Below are 13730 nucleotides of genomic sequence, written 5' to 3'. Positions count from 1 at the left end.
CAGACAGGTGCATACACCACGTAGCTATCTCCCAAGCCCTGGCCTTGAACTTTCAATGATCCTCCTGCCTCAGTTTCTGAGCAGCAGGAGTAACAGGTATGGCAGTAGCCCCATTGTTTGGCAGCAAACTTTGGTTTTGTGTCTCTTGTATTTTTTTTTTTTTTTTTAGATAGGGTCTCACTATGTACATAGCTCAGGCTTGTTTGGGGTGGAATGAATGAATGGAGAGAGGGACGTCTTCATTTTGGGTGCAGTTTAGGTTTTGCCCAGGACTGGAGCTGGTTCCCTCTCACCTCTACTATAGAAAGTCTAACTCCTGAGGACCCCACAGGGCAAAGGTGACCTCAGCCTTCTGCTTTTCAGAAGCCCAACACCAGGCTGTCACTCACCTGGCACCACTTTGAGGCACAGCCCCACCCTCAGCCTCTCAAGTGCCGGGATGACAGGGGTAGCCCCCCATGCCAGCAGTTTTGTTTTCTGAGATAAGGTCCTGCTATGTAGTGAAGAGTGACTTTAAACTGCCTAATAGTCCAGATTGTCCCAGAACTTACAGTCCTGCCTCAACCTTCCAAGTAAGTTTTTCAATTTGAAAAGAAAATTTAATTTGAAAATATTCTAAATTTTTAATTTGAAGTCCAGTTTACTAGTTTTGCTCTTTATGGGCCGGGTGTTTAGTGTCAATTTTAAGAAGTTGTTGTTTAGCTCTAAATTTCAAAGCATTTTGTCCTGTCTATGTTTTGGTTGTTTGTTTTAAGATAGCATCTTTCTATACAGTTCAGGCTGACCTGAAACTCCCAAGAGCTGGAATTAGAGGTGTGTGCCATCACACCTGGCTAGCCTATGTTCACCCCACCTTTTTTTTTTTTTGGTACAGGGTCTTGCTACCAGCTTGAACTCATGCTGATTCTCCTGTCTCAGCTTCCCCAGGGCTAGGATTACAGGCGTGAGCCACCACACCCAGTTTTGGTGGCTAGGAGCTCGGATGGGCTTGGTGCAGGGCCAGCTTAGCATGTGCCAGGGATGGAAGCCCAGTCCTTGCACTTGCCAGGTGGGCACTTAGGCTGATGTGCGCTATCTCCTTGGCTGGTCCTGGTTTTCCTTTTTTTTTTTTTTTTTTTGAGACAGAGTCTCATGGTGCAGTTCAGGCTGACCTTGAGTTCACTTTGTTAACCAGACTAATCTCAACTTGCAATGATCCTCCTGTCTCAGCCTCCCAAATGTTGGGATTATAGGCATGCGCCACCACACCGGACCCATTTTGGTTTTTTGCAAAAGTTTGATAGTTTTATATCAACACTTCAGTCTGTGATTCCTTTTAAGTGAACTGTCACCTGCCCAGCAGCAGACCCAGGTGCAGCGGGAGGCTTTGCAGATTTCTGGGCCCCTTGTCCTGTGGCTTCCTGCTCTCCAATGTCCTTTCAAGACCTCTCCTCTTACCCACTATGCTAAACTGCCTCTTCTGCAAGTTGGAGGCTGTGCAGGATGTTGAACAATGGCTAATCAGTTCCTCCTACAGACCACCTAAGTGTCGGCAAGGCTGCAGGACCAGGTGTAAGGAAGCACGTCTACAATCCTAGCTCTCTGGGAGGCTGAGCAGTAGAGTCACAAGTTTAAGCCCAACCTGTGCAACTTGGAAACTTAGTGAGACCTTGTGTCAAAATGTTTTTTAAAAAACAATCTGAGGTTGTAACTCAGTACAAAGACTCTGGGTTCAATCCCTAGTACAGAAAAGAACACAGAAAGCAAGCAAGAAAGACGCTTTCAAGGTTGTAGATAGGAAGACATCTTAGCCCAATTTCGGTCATCCCCACAAGAGCCCAAACCCAATGTAGTGGCACAAACCATAGAGTCTGGAGATGCAACAGTGTTCTGAGCAACAGGACTGCACAGTGATCAGGCCAATGGGGCTGTCTTCCCCCAGAGCCAGGGTTCACTACCCCCCACTTTCTAGTTCCTTGGATCTCCCCACCAAGTGAGGAGCCAGGATACTGGGCACCCACCCTGGCTTCCAAGTGTCATCTGAAATTTTTTACCTTATATGGTAATAAATCACAGTCCAGCTTCACTCTGGGCTTGAATTTTCTTAAGAGGAAAATTCTGTTTTTCTGTTCTCAACACTCTGATGCTCAACATGGGTTTTCTACCCCAAGTTAATCTCTAATTTGCTGTGAACACCAATTCAGTGTCCTCCACAATGATGCAACAATACCCTAACTGGCTAGAGTCAGTGAAGACCTACAGGTTAAGGACTCCATCCCCAAGACTGTCCCCCCATTTGGACAACAGTTACGAACAAGGGGCCCTAATCTACCCATGCTCCTGTCCAACTTGACTACAGATTGGAAGTTCCCATGAGCCCCAGGTTCGGTAATCTGTGGCTCACAGAACTCAGAGAGCTGATCTATTGTTAGGGGTTCGTGATCAGGAATGCAACTCAGGCATCTCTAAATGAAGGGCACACAGGGCAAGGTGTTGGGCATGTGGGGCATCCATGCCCTCTGAACTGGGCCACCCTCTCAGCCCTTGTTTTTTTCACCAGAATCTTCCTAGAGCCCATGCCTTAGGATTTATGTGGTGCGTCTGTGATATGACATGAGTGGCTAAATCATTGGCTACAGAACTCAATGCCAGCTTGGAGGCTGGGGAAAGGCTCACAGTTCCAGCCTTTTAATCACATACTCAGTTCCTCTGGCAACCAGTCCCCTGTTTCATGCATTGCACAGGACACCAGTCACTGAAACAGCACAGCTTGCAAAAGAAATTATTAGGGAGGCAGCCAAGCATGTGAAGGAGCGAGAATGTAAGTCTCAGATCTGCCTCCCCACCATAGGGTCTAGGGACAGCTATGTGATGAAGAAGCCCCGTGGGGGTAGGGGATGTAGCTCTGGGTAGACCACTTGCCTAGCACAAATACTGCCCTTAAGTTCCATGCCCAAAACCTCCCACCACTCCCAAGAAAGAAGTAGGCTGATTAAAGATCCAGGGGAGGGTGAAAGTAATCAGTGACCTTCGCATGTGTGATTAAACTTCATGGCTCTTCAAAGGATGTGTGTTCTGAAAATTGCATTAGGGGCTAGGGATATAGCTCAGTAGCATAAGTGCCTGCATGGCAAGTGCAAGGTCCTAGGTTCAATCCCTGGTACAGACAGACAGACAGACAGACAGACGAAAGAAAGAGAGAAAGAAAGAAAGAAAGAAAGAAAGAAAGAAAGAAAGAAAGAAAGAAAGAAAGAAAAAGAAAGAAGAAAAGAAAATTGCATTAATATGCTCAGAGGGCACTTTGGGTCCTCTGAAATAAAAAAGTCACATATCAGGGACCCAGGCAGGCCCAAATGAAGAGCTGACAGTTTCAAGTACCTTATAACTAACCTCGCAACCACTATCACTATGACCCATATTTCTGAGTACATGACACAGCTGCAGCTGTGTCTCCTCCCAAACCAGTGATTTTTTTTTTTTTTCACTTATGTATTTGGTACAAGGTCTTACTATGCAGCTCAGACTCATAGCAATCCTCCTGTTTTCAGCCTCTCCAGTGCTGGGATTACAGGCATGTGTCAATGTGCCTGGGGGAGGGGCTGGCATGGTATGCGGTAGTGGAGATTGAATCCTGGTCCCTGAGGTTGCCAAAGCAGACACTTTAGTCTGCTGAGCTATCTCGCTGGCCCCAAATTAGTGATTTGTGTTTTTGTTTTTTCAGACATAGTCTCACTATATACTTCAAACTGGCTATCAGCTCAGGATGGCCTCAAACTTGCAATCAGCCTGTCCCAGCCTCTTGGATAATGGGATTACAGACACGTACCTTCTCCTTGGCAGAAAATTAATTTAGATTTCAAATTAGTGATTTTTAAAGTTGACTAGTCAATTTTTAAAATGTAACTGAAAACAAGTGAAACTAAAGAGGGGCTGGGGAGATAGCTCAGTAGAATAAGTGCTGGCATGGCAAGCATAAGGGCCTAAATTCAATCAGCGGTTCGGCCAAAAAATCCAAACAAAACAAAACAACAACTAAAGGGTTTATTCAGATTCTCCCTTGGGTGCAGGCTGGGTTTCTCAGGTGTGTGGAGGAGAAATGGTTCTGGAAGCGCTTACTCTTTAGTGGATTCTTCCGCTGTTAGGAGCCTGATTGGAGATGGGTCACTGGGGCATGACCTGGAAGGGTGGATTCTTGTCTGGGCTCCTCCCCTCTTCTGTCTCTGCTTGCCGGCTCCCTGCCTTGCTTGAGCACCTTTTCCTCAGTCACCCCATTTCTGCCTGGGAGGCAGCTGAACACACATGAAACCGTGAAGCAAAACAAACCTCTCTTCCTTTAAGTTGTGGGAGTCAGGCATTGTGTCTCCACACTGGAGAAAGTGACTAAGACAGTATGTCACGTTCCTAGTTTCTCTGAGTCCTGCGGATATGGAAGTTGGACACAGTCCAGGTCTTGGGTCTTCTTGGCAGGAAAGGAAGGCTTCGTTCTGAGAGGCCTGAGTGGAAGTGTGGGAAGGCAGTGCTGGAAGGAGAAACATGACACACAACACCAAAATTGCCTAACAACACATTTCTCACAACTTACTGCTATCACTAAGTGATGAATAACTTCATGGCCTAAATTCCAAATTTTCCAATACACAATTAGAAGACCTGGGTATGGTAACTGTGTGCCGGCAACTCCACAGGCACTGCCCTCTTCCCATACGGTACCTGACCTTCGTTTTGCCACAGTGTCCACCACACTCTCCATTGCACCCCAACTCTGGGGCTCAGGATCAACTGTCAGTCACCACTGGACTGGCACTGTTTTCTTATTCCCAGTTGGTGCTATAGGCACCTGCATCTTTTACCTTTAGCTTCACATAGTGGAAGAAATGAGCACCAAAAGGGAAATATCTGGTGACAACTTCAAGTCTAACAATACAAAGGACCAGAATTCCAGGGCCCCTTTCTTCTGAGGACGCTTTGGCCTGAATCTCTCATGTATGTCCACGTGGCAGTGCTGGCAAAGTCTTTTGCTCTGGGATCCTCACAGGGGACAGAGGCCCAGGACACCAGGAGGATTCCCTGCCTCCCATTGGGCCAACTGATGACTTTGGGACTCCCAACTGAACACGGGGTCAGGCTCTGTGGGGTGGGGAACTATTATGGAACCTGGCCACAAACACCCAAGTAGCAGGAAGTGCCTGAAATCAGAGCTCTTTAGGGAAGTACAGAGCACAGGGTGCCTGGAAGGAAGCCAGAGATGTTGTGGGGCAGAGGGCAGTGGTCAGGGGAACAAAGGTCTATACTGAGGGTGACCAGGCTCTTTTGCCAACGGGCAACTTCTGCCTTTGGAGGGTGTTTCGCAAGCCCCAAGAATAAGAATGTGTACTGGCATATGGTGATGTAAGCCACGGAAGCTGTGAGGAGGTAGAGGATGTGGGCTCCTACACCCATTCACTCGCAGCTCACTTACAGCTCACTCACACAGAAGGGTGAAGGCAAGGGGCTTCCTCCTGACACTGCGTCCTAATGACAAGTGAGTAGTGGCTTCTGGGGACACAGCCTGACTCTAGCAGGGGGCAAGAGTCTCCTCTCCAACAGACTTGGAGAGGAGACCAAGTCTGTTGGAGATTTGGGGAAGCAAGGAAGCACCTCGGCCCCCACAGGCATCCAGGTGGAGACCACAGTGTTGGCACTTGACATACTGGTGGGTTCAGTTATTCAAGCCAGTTGGGGCCTCTTCTTCTCTTGTCACTGGCACCCCTGACACTTCCTTGCCACTAGTGGAGGTAGGGGATGAGACACACAACTGGTGGCCTCTGCTCGCCCTTCTCAGAGCCCAGTGCCTCTTTCACATGCTCTAAGGCAGAATTGGGCTTGGAGGTCTCTGAGCTCACACGGGAAGAAAGTAACTCTGAAGCTTCCACGTGCTTTTGAATGGTTGGTGAGGGATGAAAGGGATGGACCTGAAGTGGGGGCCAGGGACCTTCATTTCTCCACCTTGACAAGAAGATGTGGGAGAGAAGGCAAGTGACTTGGGCTCTGGGCTCTAGAAAGAAGCAGGACGCCAGCATGCTTTCTGGGGCCTCTCTCAAGTCGACAGGAGCCCACAGAGGCTGAGCAGGCCCACCTATGGCTCTACCACTAGCCTGCCACATCGGGGTCCACAGCAAGCACCTCTACAGCAGACCTACCTCAGTGAGAAGATCCCTATCCCGGAAGCAAAACCGGTGGGAATGCTGGGAACCTGTGGGAACTCTCAGGGTTGCTGTAATTCTCTGGGGTCCCACAGATGGAGGGACTGGGCATGTCTCATGACCATGACAAGCTCCTTCCTATTCTGAGCAGCACTGGCATACAGAGGCAACTGCCCTGTGCCTGCTTATGTTCTCAGCATCTAGCTGGATGACTCCATAGTTGCCTAAAAATGATCAAGTTGCTTTCTGAATTAATCTCAGCTTCCCTCTGAAGGGAGAGGGGCCTGGGGCAATTGACTAAGCTAATAGGCAGGCGGCCCCGGACTGGGGCAGTTGAGATGAGCACCTAGAGAGCTGCTTTAACCTATAAGATGCAGACCCAGGCTATGGCCTAGAAAGAAGTGGAGGAAGCTGCAGGCTGATGGCTAGAACACTGTCACCTGCATTGTCAAAATCTCCAGCAGATTCCTAGGTTGACAAGCCAAGCCCTGAGCAAGGATGGGGTGATTACAGCCTCAGTGAACCCCAAAGAGGTGACCCTGTGGCCTGAGAAGGGACTGGGGAGGGACAAGCTGGGCAGAAAGCTTGGCCTTCACTAAGCATCTGTCTTGGGGTCCTAGGGGGACTGCTAGACTTAGCCTGCAGGAGAGGAGGTGGGCAGGTGAGCTGCAGGCTGCTGCTGAGGCTGCTGAATGTGACCAGACTGATCCAAAAATCAGATCCACTGTGACTCAGCAAACCCTGTAAATTCTAACATGTTGCATCCTCCTCTGTGCCCTGGGAGTGGTGGTGGAGCTCTAGGCATGGCCAGGGAAGGCTGACCCTGCCTGCAGGGCTGAGCTGGGGACTGGCCAAGGCCAGCTGTGGGCAGCTGTATCCAGGACTACCCCACTCACCTCCACTTCCCACTTCCTTCACTCTCACCTCCGCACCCCCCCCCAACCCCTAGGGTACATTCAGCCTGCGGAAGTTGTGGGCATTCACAGGGCCTGGCTTCCTCATGAGCATCGCGTTCCTGGACCCAGGAAACATCGAGTCAGATCTTCAAGCTGGTGCTGTAGCTGGATTCAAAGTGACTGAGCTGGGCCTTGGGAGGGCCCTGGGAGGAGGGAGGTGACTAGGCTGACAGAGCAGAGACCCCAGCTTGCCCTGTTTCACCAGAGTGGGTGGTGATAAGGAGGGTTTTCCAGGGATCCAGCATCAAGTGCAAGTGGGCCAGGAAAGGGCCCCAGGGCAGCACTGAGCACGGGTGCGGGTGGTCTTTCCACTTCCTCTCTCCCACTTTCTCCTCACTGAGTGTCCATGGTCAGAAGGCGCTGCCTGCTCTGGGTCCTCCGAGGAGGATCCCTCCCCTGAAGGTCTCTCTTGCCTCCTCACAGTTGCTTTGGGTGCTGCTCTGGGCCACCGTGCTGGGCTTGCTCTGCCAACGACTGGCTGCCCGGCTAGGTGTGGTGACAGGCAAGGACTTGGGCGAGGTCTGCCATCTCTACTACCCTAAGGTGAGTTGGGGGCAGTGGGGTGGAGAAGGAAGACTATCCCAAGCCCTGAGTGGTCATTTCTAGTTTCCATGACCAAGTGAACCAGGACCTCACCAAGGCATCCCAAGTCCAGGTGCTAAATGGAGAAACTGAAGCTCGGACTGAGAGACCAGGCTTGTCCCCGGAAGGCAATGACCTGCGGCAGTTCAGGGATGCTTATTGCAGGGCTGGGCCCTGGGGACTTGGCAGCTGTCCGTGCCCAGTTAGGAAAAACAAAATCACACCATGACAGAGCTCAAAGGGACTCCACGCAGGCATCTAGTCACTGTAGGTGTTGAAGAGCTACAGGAGCAAGGGCAAAAGATGCTACCAACGCTCAGAAAGAGGCTGAACCCTGGTTCAAGCCCAAGAGCCATCACCTGCTGCTGAGCTTCCAGAGCGATTGTGGCCACTGCTAAAAGGACCAAAGTGTGGGCTGGAGCCCAGCTGGCCTGGTGTCCTCACTGATATCACACCCAGAACCACCAGCAGAAGCAGGAGGGAAATGGGTTCTCTGCCTTCCTGTCTCTGTCTTAGTCACTTTTCCATTGCTATCACGAGCATACCAGACACTGGGTGCTTTGGAAAGATGAGACAGGAAGCCAGGCTTGCTCTTCTGTAGCAATTCACTCTTGGAACTTAACCAGGATCCCTTGGGAGCTACAGTACATCCCTTCTGAGGGCAGCACACTCAATCACCGAGTTACCTTCCTCTAGGCCCCACCTTTAAGTTCCACCACCTCTCGACACCTCCACATGGGACCAAGCTTCCTGCATACAAAGTCGTGAGCGAACACATTTAAGCCATAGCCAAACCCAGTGCCAGGAGCATGTCTCACAAAACCCAACTGGATGCAAATATAGTACGCAGGCTTCTAGCCCTGCAGCAAAGGGGCACATGAATGTGGGACTGAACTAATACATTGTTTAAAATTATATATTAGTGCTTTTTTTTTTATTTTACAGAAGGGTCTACAGGGTGTTCAGGGTCTCACTGCTAGATCAGACTCCTAGTGATGCACCTGTTTACAGCCTCCGAAGAGCTGGAATTACAGGCATGTGCCACCATGCCCAGTCTTAATTGCTGTCTCAGTGTGCCCTGGGGGCAGGGCCAGCACAGTAGGCCCAGGGATTGAACCCCTGGCCTCTGTGCCTGCTTGCAGGCACTTTAATCTGCTGAGATATTTGGCTGGCCCTTATATTATTGCTTATTGATTTTACAAAATACTAGAGTGGGGTGTTTTTTGAGACAGGATCTCACTATGCAGTTCAGGTGGGCCTTGACCTCACTTTGTGGCCTGGGCTGGTTTCAAACTCACAACGATCCTCCTCCCTGAGGCTTCTGAGTGCTGGGATTACAGACCTACATGAACCACACCCAGCGAATACTGGGTTTTGATGTGGTATTTTCATTCATGTATATATTTTCCTCACACCCACCACACATCACCCTCCCTCAGTCCTCCCTCCCCTTTATTTCCTTCCTCTTATCTAAGCATTGTCTCCCCACTTTCTGTCATCTTTTTTAGAGTCTACATCTTTCTGAATCTAGCTCATCTCATTTAGCATGATAATCACCAGCTCTATTTATTTTCCTGCAAATGACATAATTTAATTTCTTTCTTATTTTGTTTTTAAGGACTTGGCACAGGGTCTCACTACACAGCACAGGTTCATAATGATTCTCCTGTCTGCAGCCTCCCCAGTGCTGGAACTACAAGCAGGCACCAATATGCACAGTCTGGTAGTGGGCTCAGCTCGCCCCGGAGCAGGGCTGGCAAAGCCTGTGGTGCAGGGGATGGAACCCTGGTCCCCGCACTTGCCTAAGCAGGTGCTTAGTCTTCTGAGCTATCTCACTGGCCTTTTAATTTCATTTTTTTTTACTTATTTATTTTTTATTTTATTTTTTGCAGTACTGGGGATTGAACTCAGGACCCTGTGCTTGTCAGACAAGCGCTTATTCTACTGAGCTATCTCCCTAGCCCTTTTCATTTTTTGTTTTCCTTTTCAAAAGGATGAGAATTTTTTTTTTAATTGGATACAGGGTCTCACTACACATCTCAGACTTGTAGTGCTCCTCCTATCTCAGTCTCCCCAGCACTGGGATTACAGGCAAACGCCACCACACCCAGTTTGGGGGCTGGCATACATGCGTTACCAGGGGTCAAACTCTGGTCCTTGTGCTTGCCAGGCAGGCACTTAGATGGCTGAGCTATCTCCTCAGCCCATAATTTCATTCTTTATGGCTGGATATATTCATTTTACCGTATGTATAGACCTCATTTTCTTTATCCATTCATTTGTTCATGGGCACCTAGGTTGGTTCTATATCTTGGGTATTTATGTATTTGTTTCAATAACCATGGGCATGTCAGTACCCATATAGTATTAATATGCTGACTTTAATTTCTTGAAGTATGTCCCAAGGAGTGGTAGCCAAGTTATAGGGCAGTTCTCCTTTCAGGTGTGTGTGTGTGTGTGTGTGTGTGTGTGTGTGTGTGTGACCATCTGTCTGTCTGTCTGTCTTACTAAGGGGACCGAATCCAAGGTGCTCTGGCACTGAGCTACATTTTTATTTAAGTATTTAGACAGGGTCAGACATGGTGGCACATGCCTGTAACTCCAGCACTTGGGAAGCTGAGGCAGGAGATTGAGTTTGAGGCCAGCATGGACTACAGAGTGATCCTGTCTCAAAACACAACAAAACAGTGCTGGCCAAATAGCTTAATGGACTAAAACACCTGCTTAGGCAGGTGCAGTGACCAGGGTTCAATCCCCAGCCTGCCCTGCTGGCTCCACCAATGAAACTACATAGGATATCTACAAGGATATCCAGTGTTTGGTTTTGCTCTCTTTTGTTTTGTTTCTTTGTTTTTTTGGTGCAGGAATCAAACTCATAAACTCATAACCTTACACTTGCCAGGCAGGCACCATGCCACTGAGCTATATTCCCAGCCCCATAGCGCTATTTGTTAAAGAGGATGTCTTTTCTCCTATGTATGTTTCTGGATCCTTTGTTAAGAATCAGATGTTTGAGCCGTGTGTGGCAGTGCATACCTGTAATCTCAGCACATGGGAGGCTGAAACAGGAGAATTGTTTCCAGTTTGAGGCCAACCTGGGTAACACAGTGAGTGCAAAGCTAGCCTGAACTACATAGCAAGACCCTGTCTCCAAAAACAACAATCAGGGCCTGGGGAGAAAACTCAGTAGAATAAGCACCTGCCTGGCAAGTACAAGGTCCTGAGTTCAATCCCCAGTACCGGGAAAAAAAAAAAAAATCAAACAGAAAGACTCAGATGATTCTAGTTGTATGGGTTTGTTTCTATGCCCTTTTTGTTGTTGTTTTAAAGAAGACAAAATAGTGAAAGAAAAAAAACAAACAAACAGTATTAGAAACAACACAAGAATCCACTAAACAAAGTAATAGGAATTCAATAATGGTTGCTGTATTACATGATGCTATCTTCAAATTAGTTGCTTAGATTACCAGATATAAACATGTAAGATTCGTTTAAAGAAAAAGAAAAAAACAATAATGAACAAGTTATAAGAAATTCAAGAGGAAAAAAAACAGAGTAAAAAAAATTTAAGCGTTAACTGCTTTCAAAGATCAGCAATCAACGATATAATTATCCAAACTATTCTGCATATATACATAGATGTATCTTTTTCTCTTCTTTCATTTTTCCTTTTTCTCATACCAGTTTTTTGTTGTTGTTGTTGTTGTTGTTGTTTTGTCAGATTATAGAAACTTCTTTAGTAATTTTTGTTTTCGGTACTGGGGATTGAACTCAGGACTTTGAACTTACCAGGCAAGTGCTTATTCTACTGAGCTATCTCCCCTATAAAAAATTTTTCTTTTTTCTTTTTTTTTGCGGAACCGGGGATTGAACTCAGGCCCTTGCTGCTTGCCAGGCAAGTGCTTATTCCACTAAGCCATCTCCCCAGTCCCAAAAACTTCTTTAATCAAGACTTTAACATTGAACAGATTTCTCAAATAAAATGGAAACACAAATCTATAAATCACCATAAAGTACTCATAATTCCCAGCAGGAAAACACAAAACAGCAAGCTTCCCCCATCCTGTACAAGCCACGGCCTGCTTCTCAGATGCTTCTTCCACCTGTCAGGTGTGTTCTGCTGGAAACAGAGCGCACTGTGGCTCCCTGCGTCAAACTCAGCTGAGGCTGCAGCCCACAGCGACTCACATGGCAGGGCTGTGGTGGCAGCGGCCCCACTCAAGAGGCAAGGCAGTCATCAGCACATTCAAACAGTGTGTTGAACGGCCTTTAGATATCAAAGTGAGGGGCCGGCCAAATAGCTCAGCGGATTGAAGTGCCTGCAAGCAGGCGCAGGGGCCGGAGTGTTAATTTCCGGGCCTGCGGTGCTGGCCCCGCCCCCAGGGCACACTGAGAAGGAAATTGAGACTGGGCGTGGTAGCGCACACCTGTAATCCCAGCTCTTGGGAGGCTGTAAACAGGCGGACCACTACGAGTCTGATCCAGTAGTGAGACCCTGAACACCCTGTAGACTCTTCCCTAAAATACAAAAAAAAAAAAAAAAAAAAAAAAAAAAAAAAAAAAAAAAAAAAAAAAAAAAAAAGTCCAAGTGAGAAATGAGAGGGCAACATAATCATATTATCAGAAAGATGTCAGGCAGGAAGGACAGCTGTGCATAGCTTGAGGCTGATAAACTGCTTGCCAGCTTCATTTGTTTGGCTTCTTGGGTAGCGGCTGTGGGAACAGCAAGATATGAGGTTCTGGTTCGTGGATCATATAATGGACCCACCCCTGCTCCGCTGAACACCAAGATTCCGCCACTCAGATTCAGACAGAGGTGGCCTTCAGTTACCAGCTTGGCTATATCCTTAGGCAACATGACATGCCTGTATTCAAACTCTTCGACATCGCATTTGTCTGAATAACAGATTGGTTTATGCAACATGTTTGCTTGGCCTGCAGTCTTCAGCCCCACAACGCCAGCCTCCAAACAACTCCCAGCAACACGCGGCCCCACCCTCATTGGCCTCACTTTCAAACACACCCCCTCATCCCAGTTTTCCTTCCCATGAACACTTTCTTTCCCTTTTACAGTATCTATCATACCTTTTAGCTTTTCATTACTCGTTCAGGTTCTCACACTCGCGAGATAATATGATGTTTGCACATGTGGGTCTGATTTATTTCACTCACCAATATAGTCTCTAGCGGCATCCATTTATCTACAAAAGCCTCAAATTTATCTTTTTTATAGCTGAATCATACTCCATCGGGTAAAAATACCATATCTTGTTTAATTATTCCTCAGGTGATGGGCATTTTGGTTGTTTCCAAGATTTAGCTATGACAAATTACACTGCTATAAACATGGGCGCACATGTATCACTGTGGTATGATGATTTCAGGTCTTTTGGAAAAATACTTAGGAGGGTAATAACTGGCTTGAATGGGATGTCAATTCCTAGCTTTTTTTTTTTTTTTAATGTATTTAGTACAGGGTCTACAGGGTCTCACTGCAGATGGGACTCATAGTGATCCTTCTGTTTTCAGCCTCCCAAGCACTGGGACTACAGGCATGCGCCACCACACCCAGTCTCAGTGGCTATCTCGGCGCCCTGGGAGATGTTCTGCCTAAGCAGGCGCTTTAGTCTGCTGAGCTATTTGGCTGGCCCTTTGGCACATAGCTTTTTGAGGAATCTCCACAGATTTCCATAATGGTTATACCAGCCTGCACTCCCACCAACAGTGGGGAAGGGTTCCTTTCCCCACAGCCTCTCCAGCACTTGTTATTAGTTGCCCTCTTGATGATAGCCATTCTTTTTAGCGTAAGATTGTATCTCAGTGTTGTTTTAATGTATTGACTTTTTTCATATATTTTATTTGTCCTTTGTATCTCTTCATTTGTGAAGTGTATTATTCATCTCAGATGGCCATTTTCGGATTGGGTCTTGGATTTGAATTTCGGAGGTTTCATTCTTTATACGTTTTACATAGAAGTCCTTTGTCTGCTGGTATGTCCTTCATTCTATTCCACTGGTCATATATATATATA

At 47.5% G+C, this 13730-nt stretch overlaps 1 protein-coding gene and 1 pseudogene across 1 annotated transcript in view; one reads left to right on the top strand and one right to left on the bottom strand.

Annotated features, from left to right (window-relative positions):
* The first annotated feature begins 5419 nt into the window (after positions 1–5419).
* Slc11a1 (solute carrier family 11 member 1) overlaps positions 5420–13730 on the top strand; it is a 17151-nt gene continuing 8840 nt past the window's right edge. The window contains exons 1-4 of the mRNA XM_004638245.2: positions 5420–5500; positions 6061–6194; positions 7111–7233; positions 7541–7660. Coding sequence (XP_004638302.1) covers positions 5494–5500; positions 6061–6194; positions 7111–7233; positions 7541–7660 — 384 coding nt within the window. The 5' untranslated portion in view covers positions 5420–5493. The remainder of the gene's footprint in view (positions 5501–6060; positions 6195–7110; positions 7234–7540; positions 7661–13730) is intronic.
* LOC105743072 lies at positions 12386–12623 on the bottom strand (annotated as a pseudogene).

The sequence above is a fragment of the Octodon degus genome, unplaced genomic scaffold, assembly GCF_000260255.1.
Source record: "Octodon degus isolate 3935 unplaced genomic scaffold, OctDeg1.0 scaffold00096, whole genome shotgun sequence".
Lineage (NCBI taxonomy): Eukaryota > Metazoa > Chordata > Mammalia > Rodentia > Octodontidae > Octodon > Octodon degus.
This window is presented reverse-complemented; position numbering and strand designations above follow the sequence as displayed.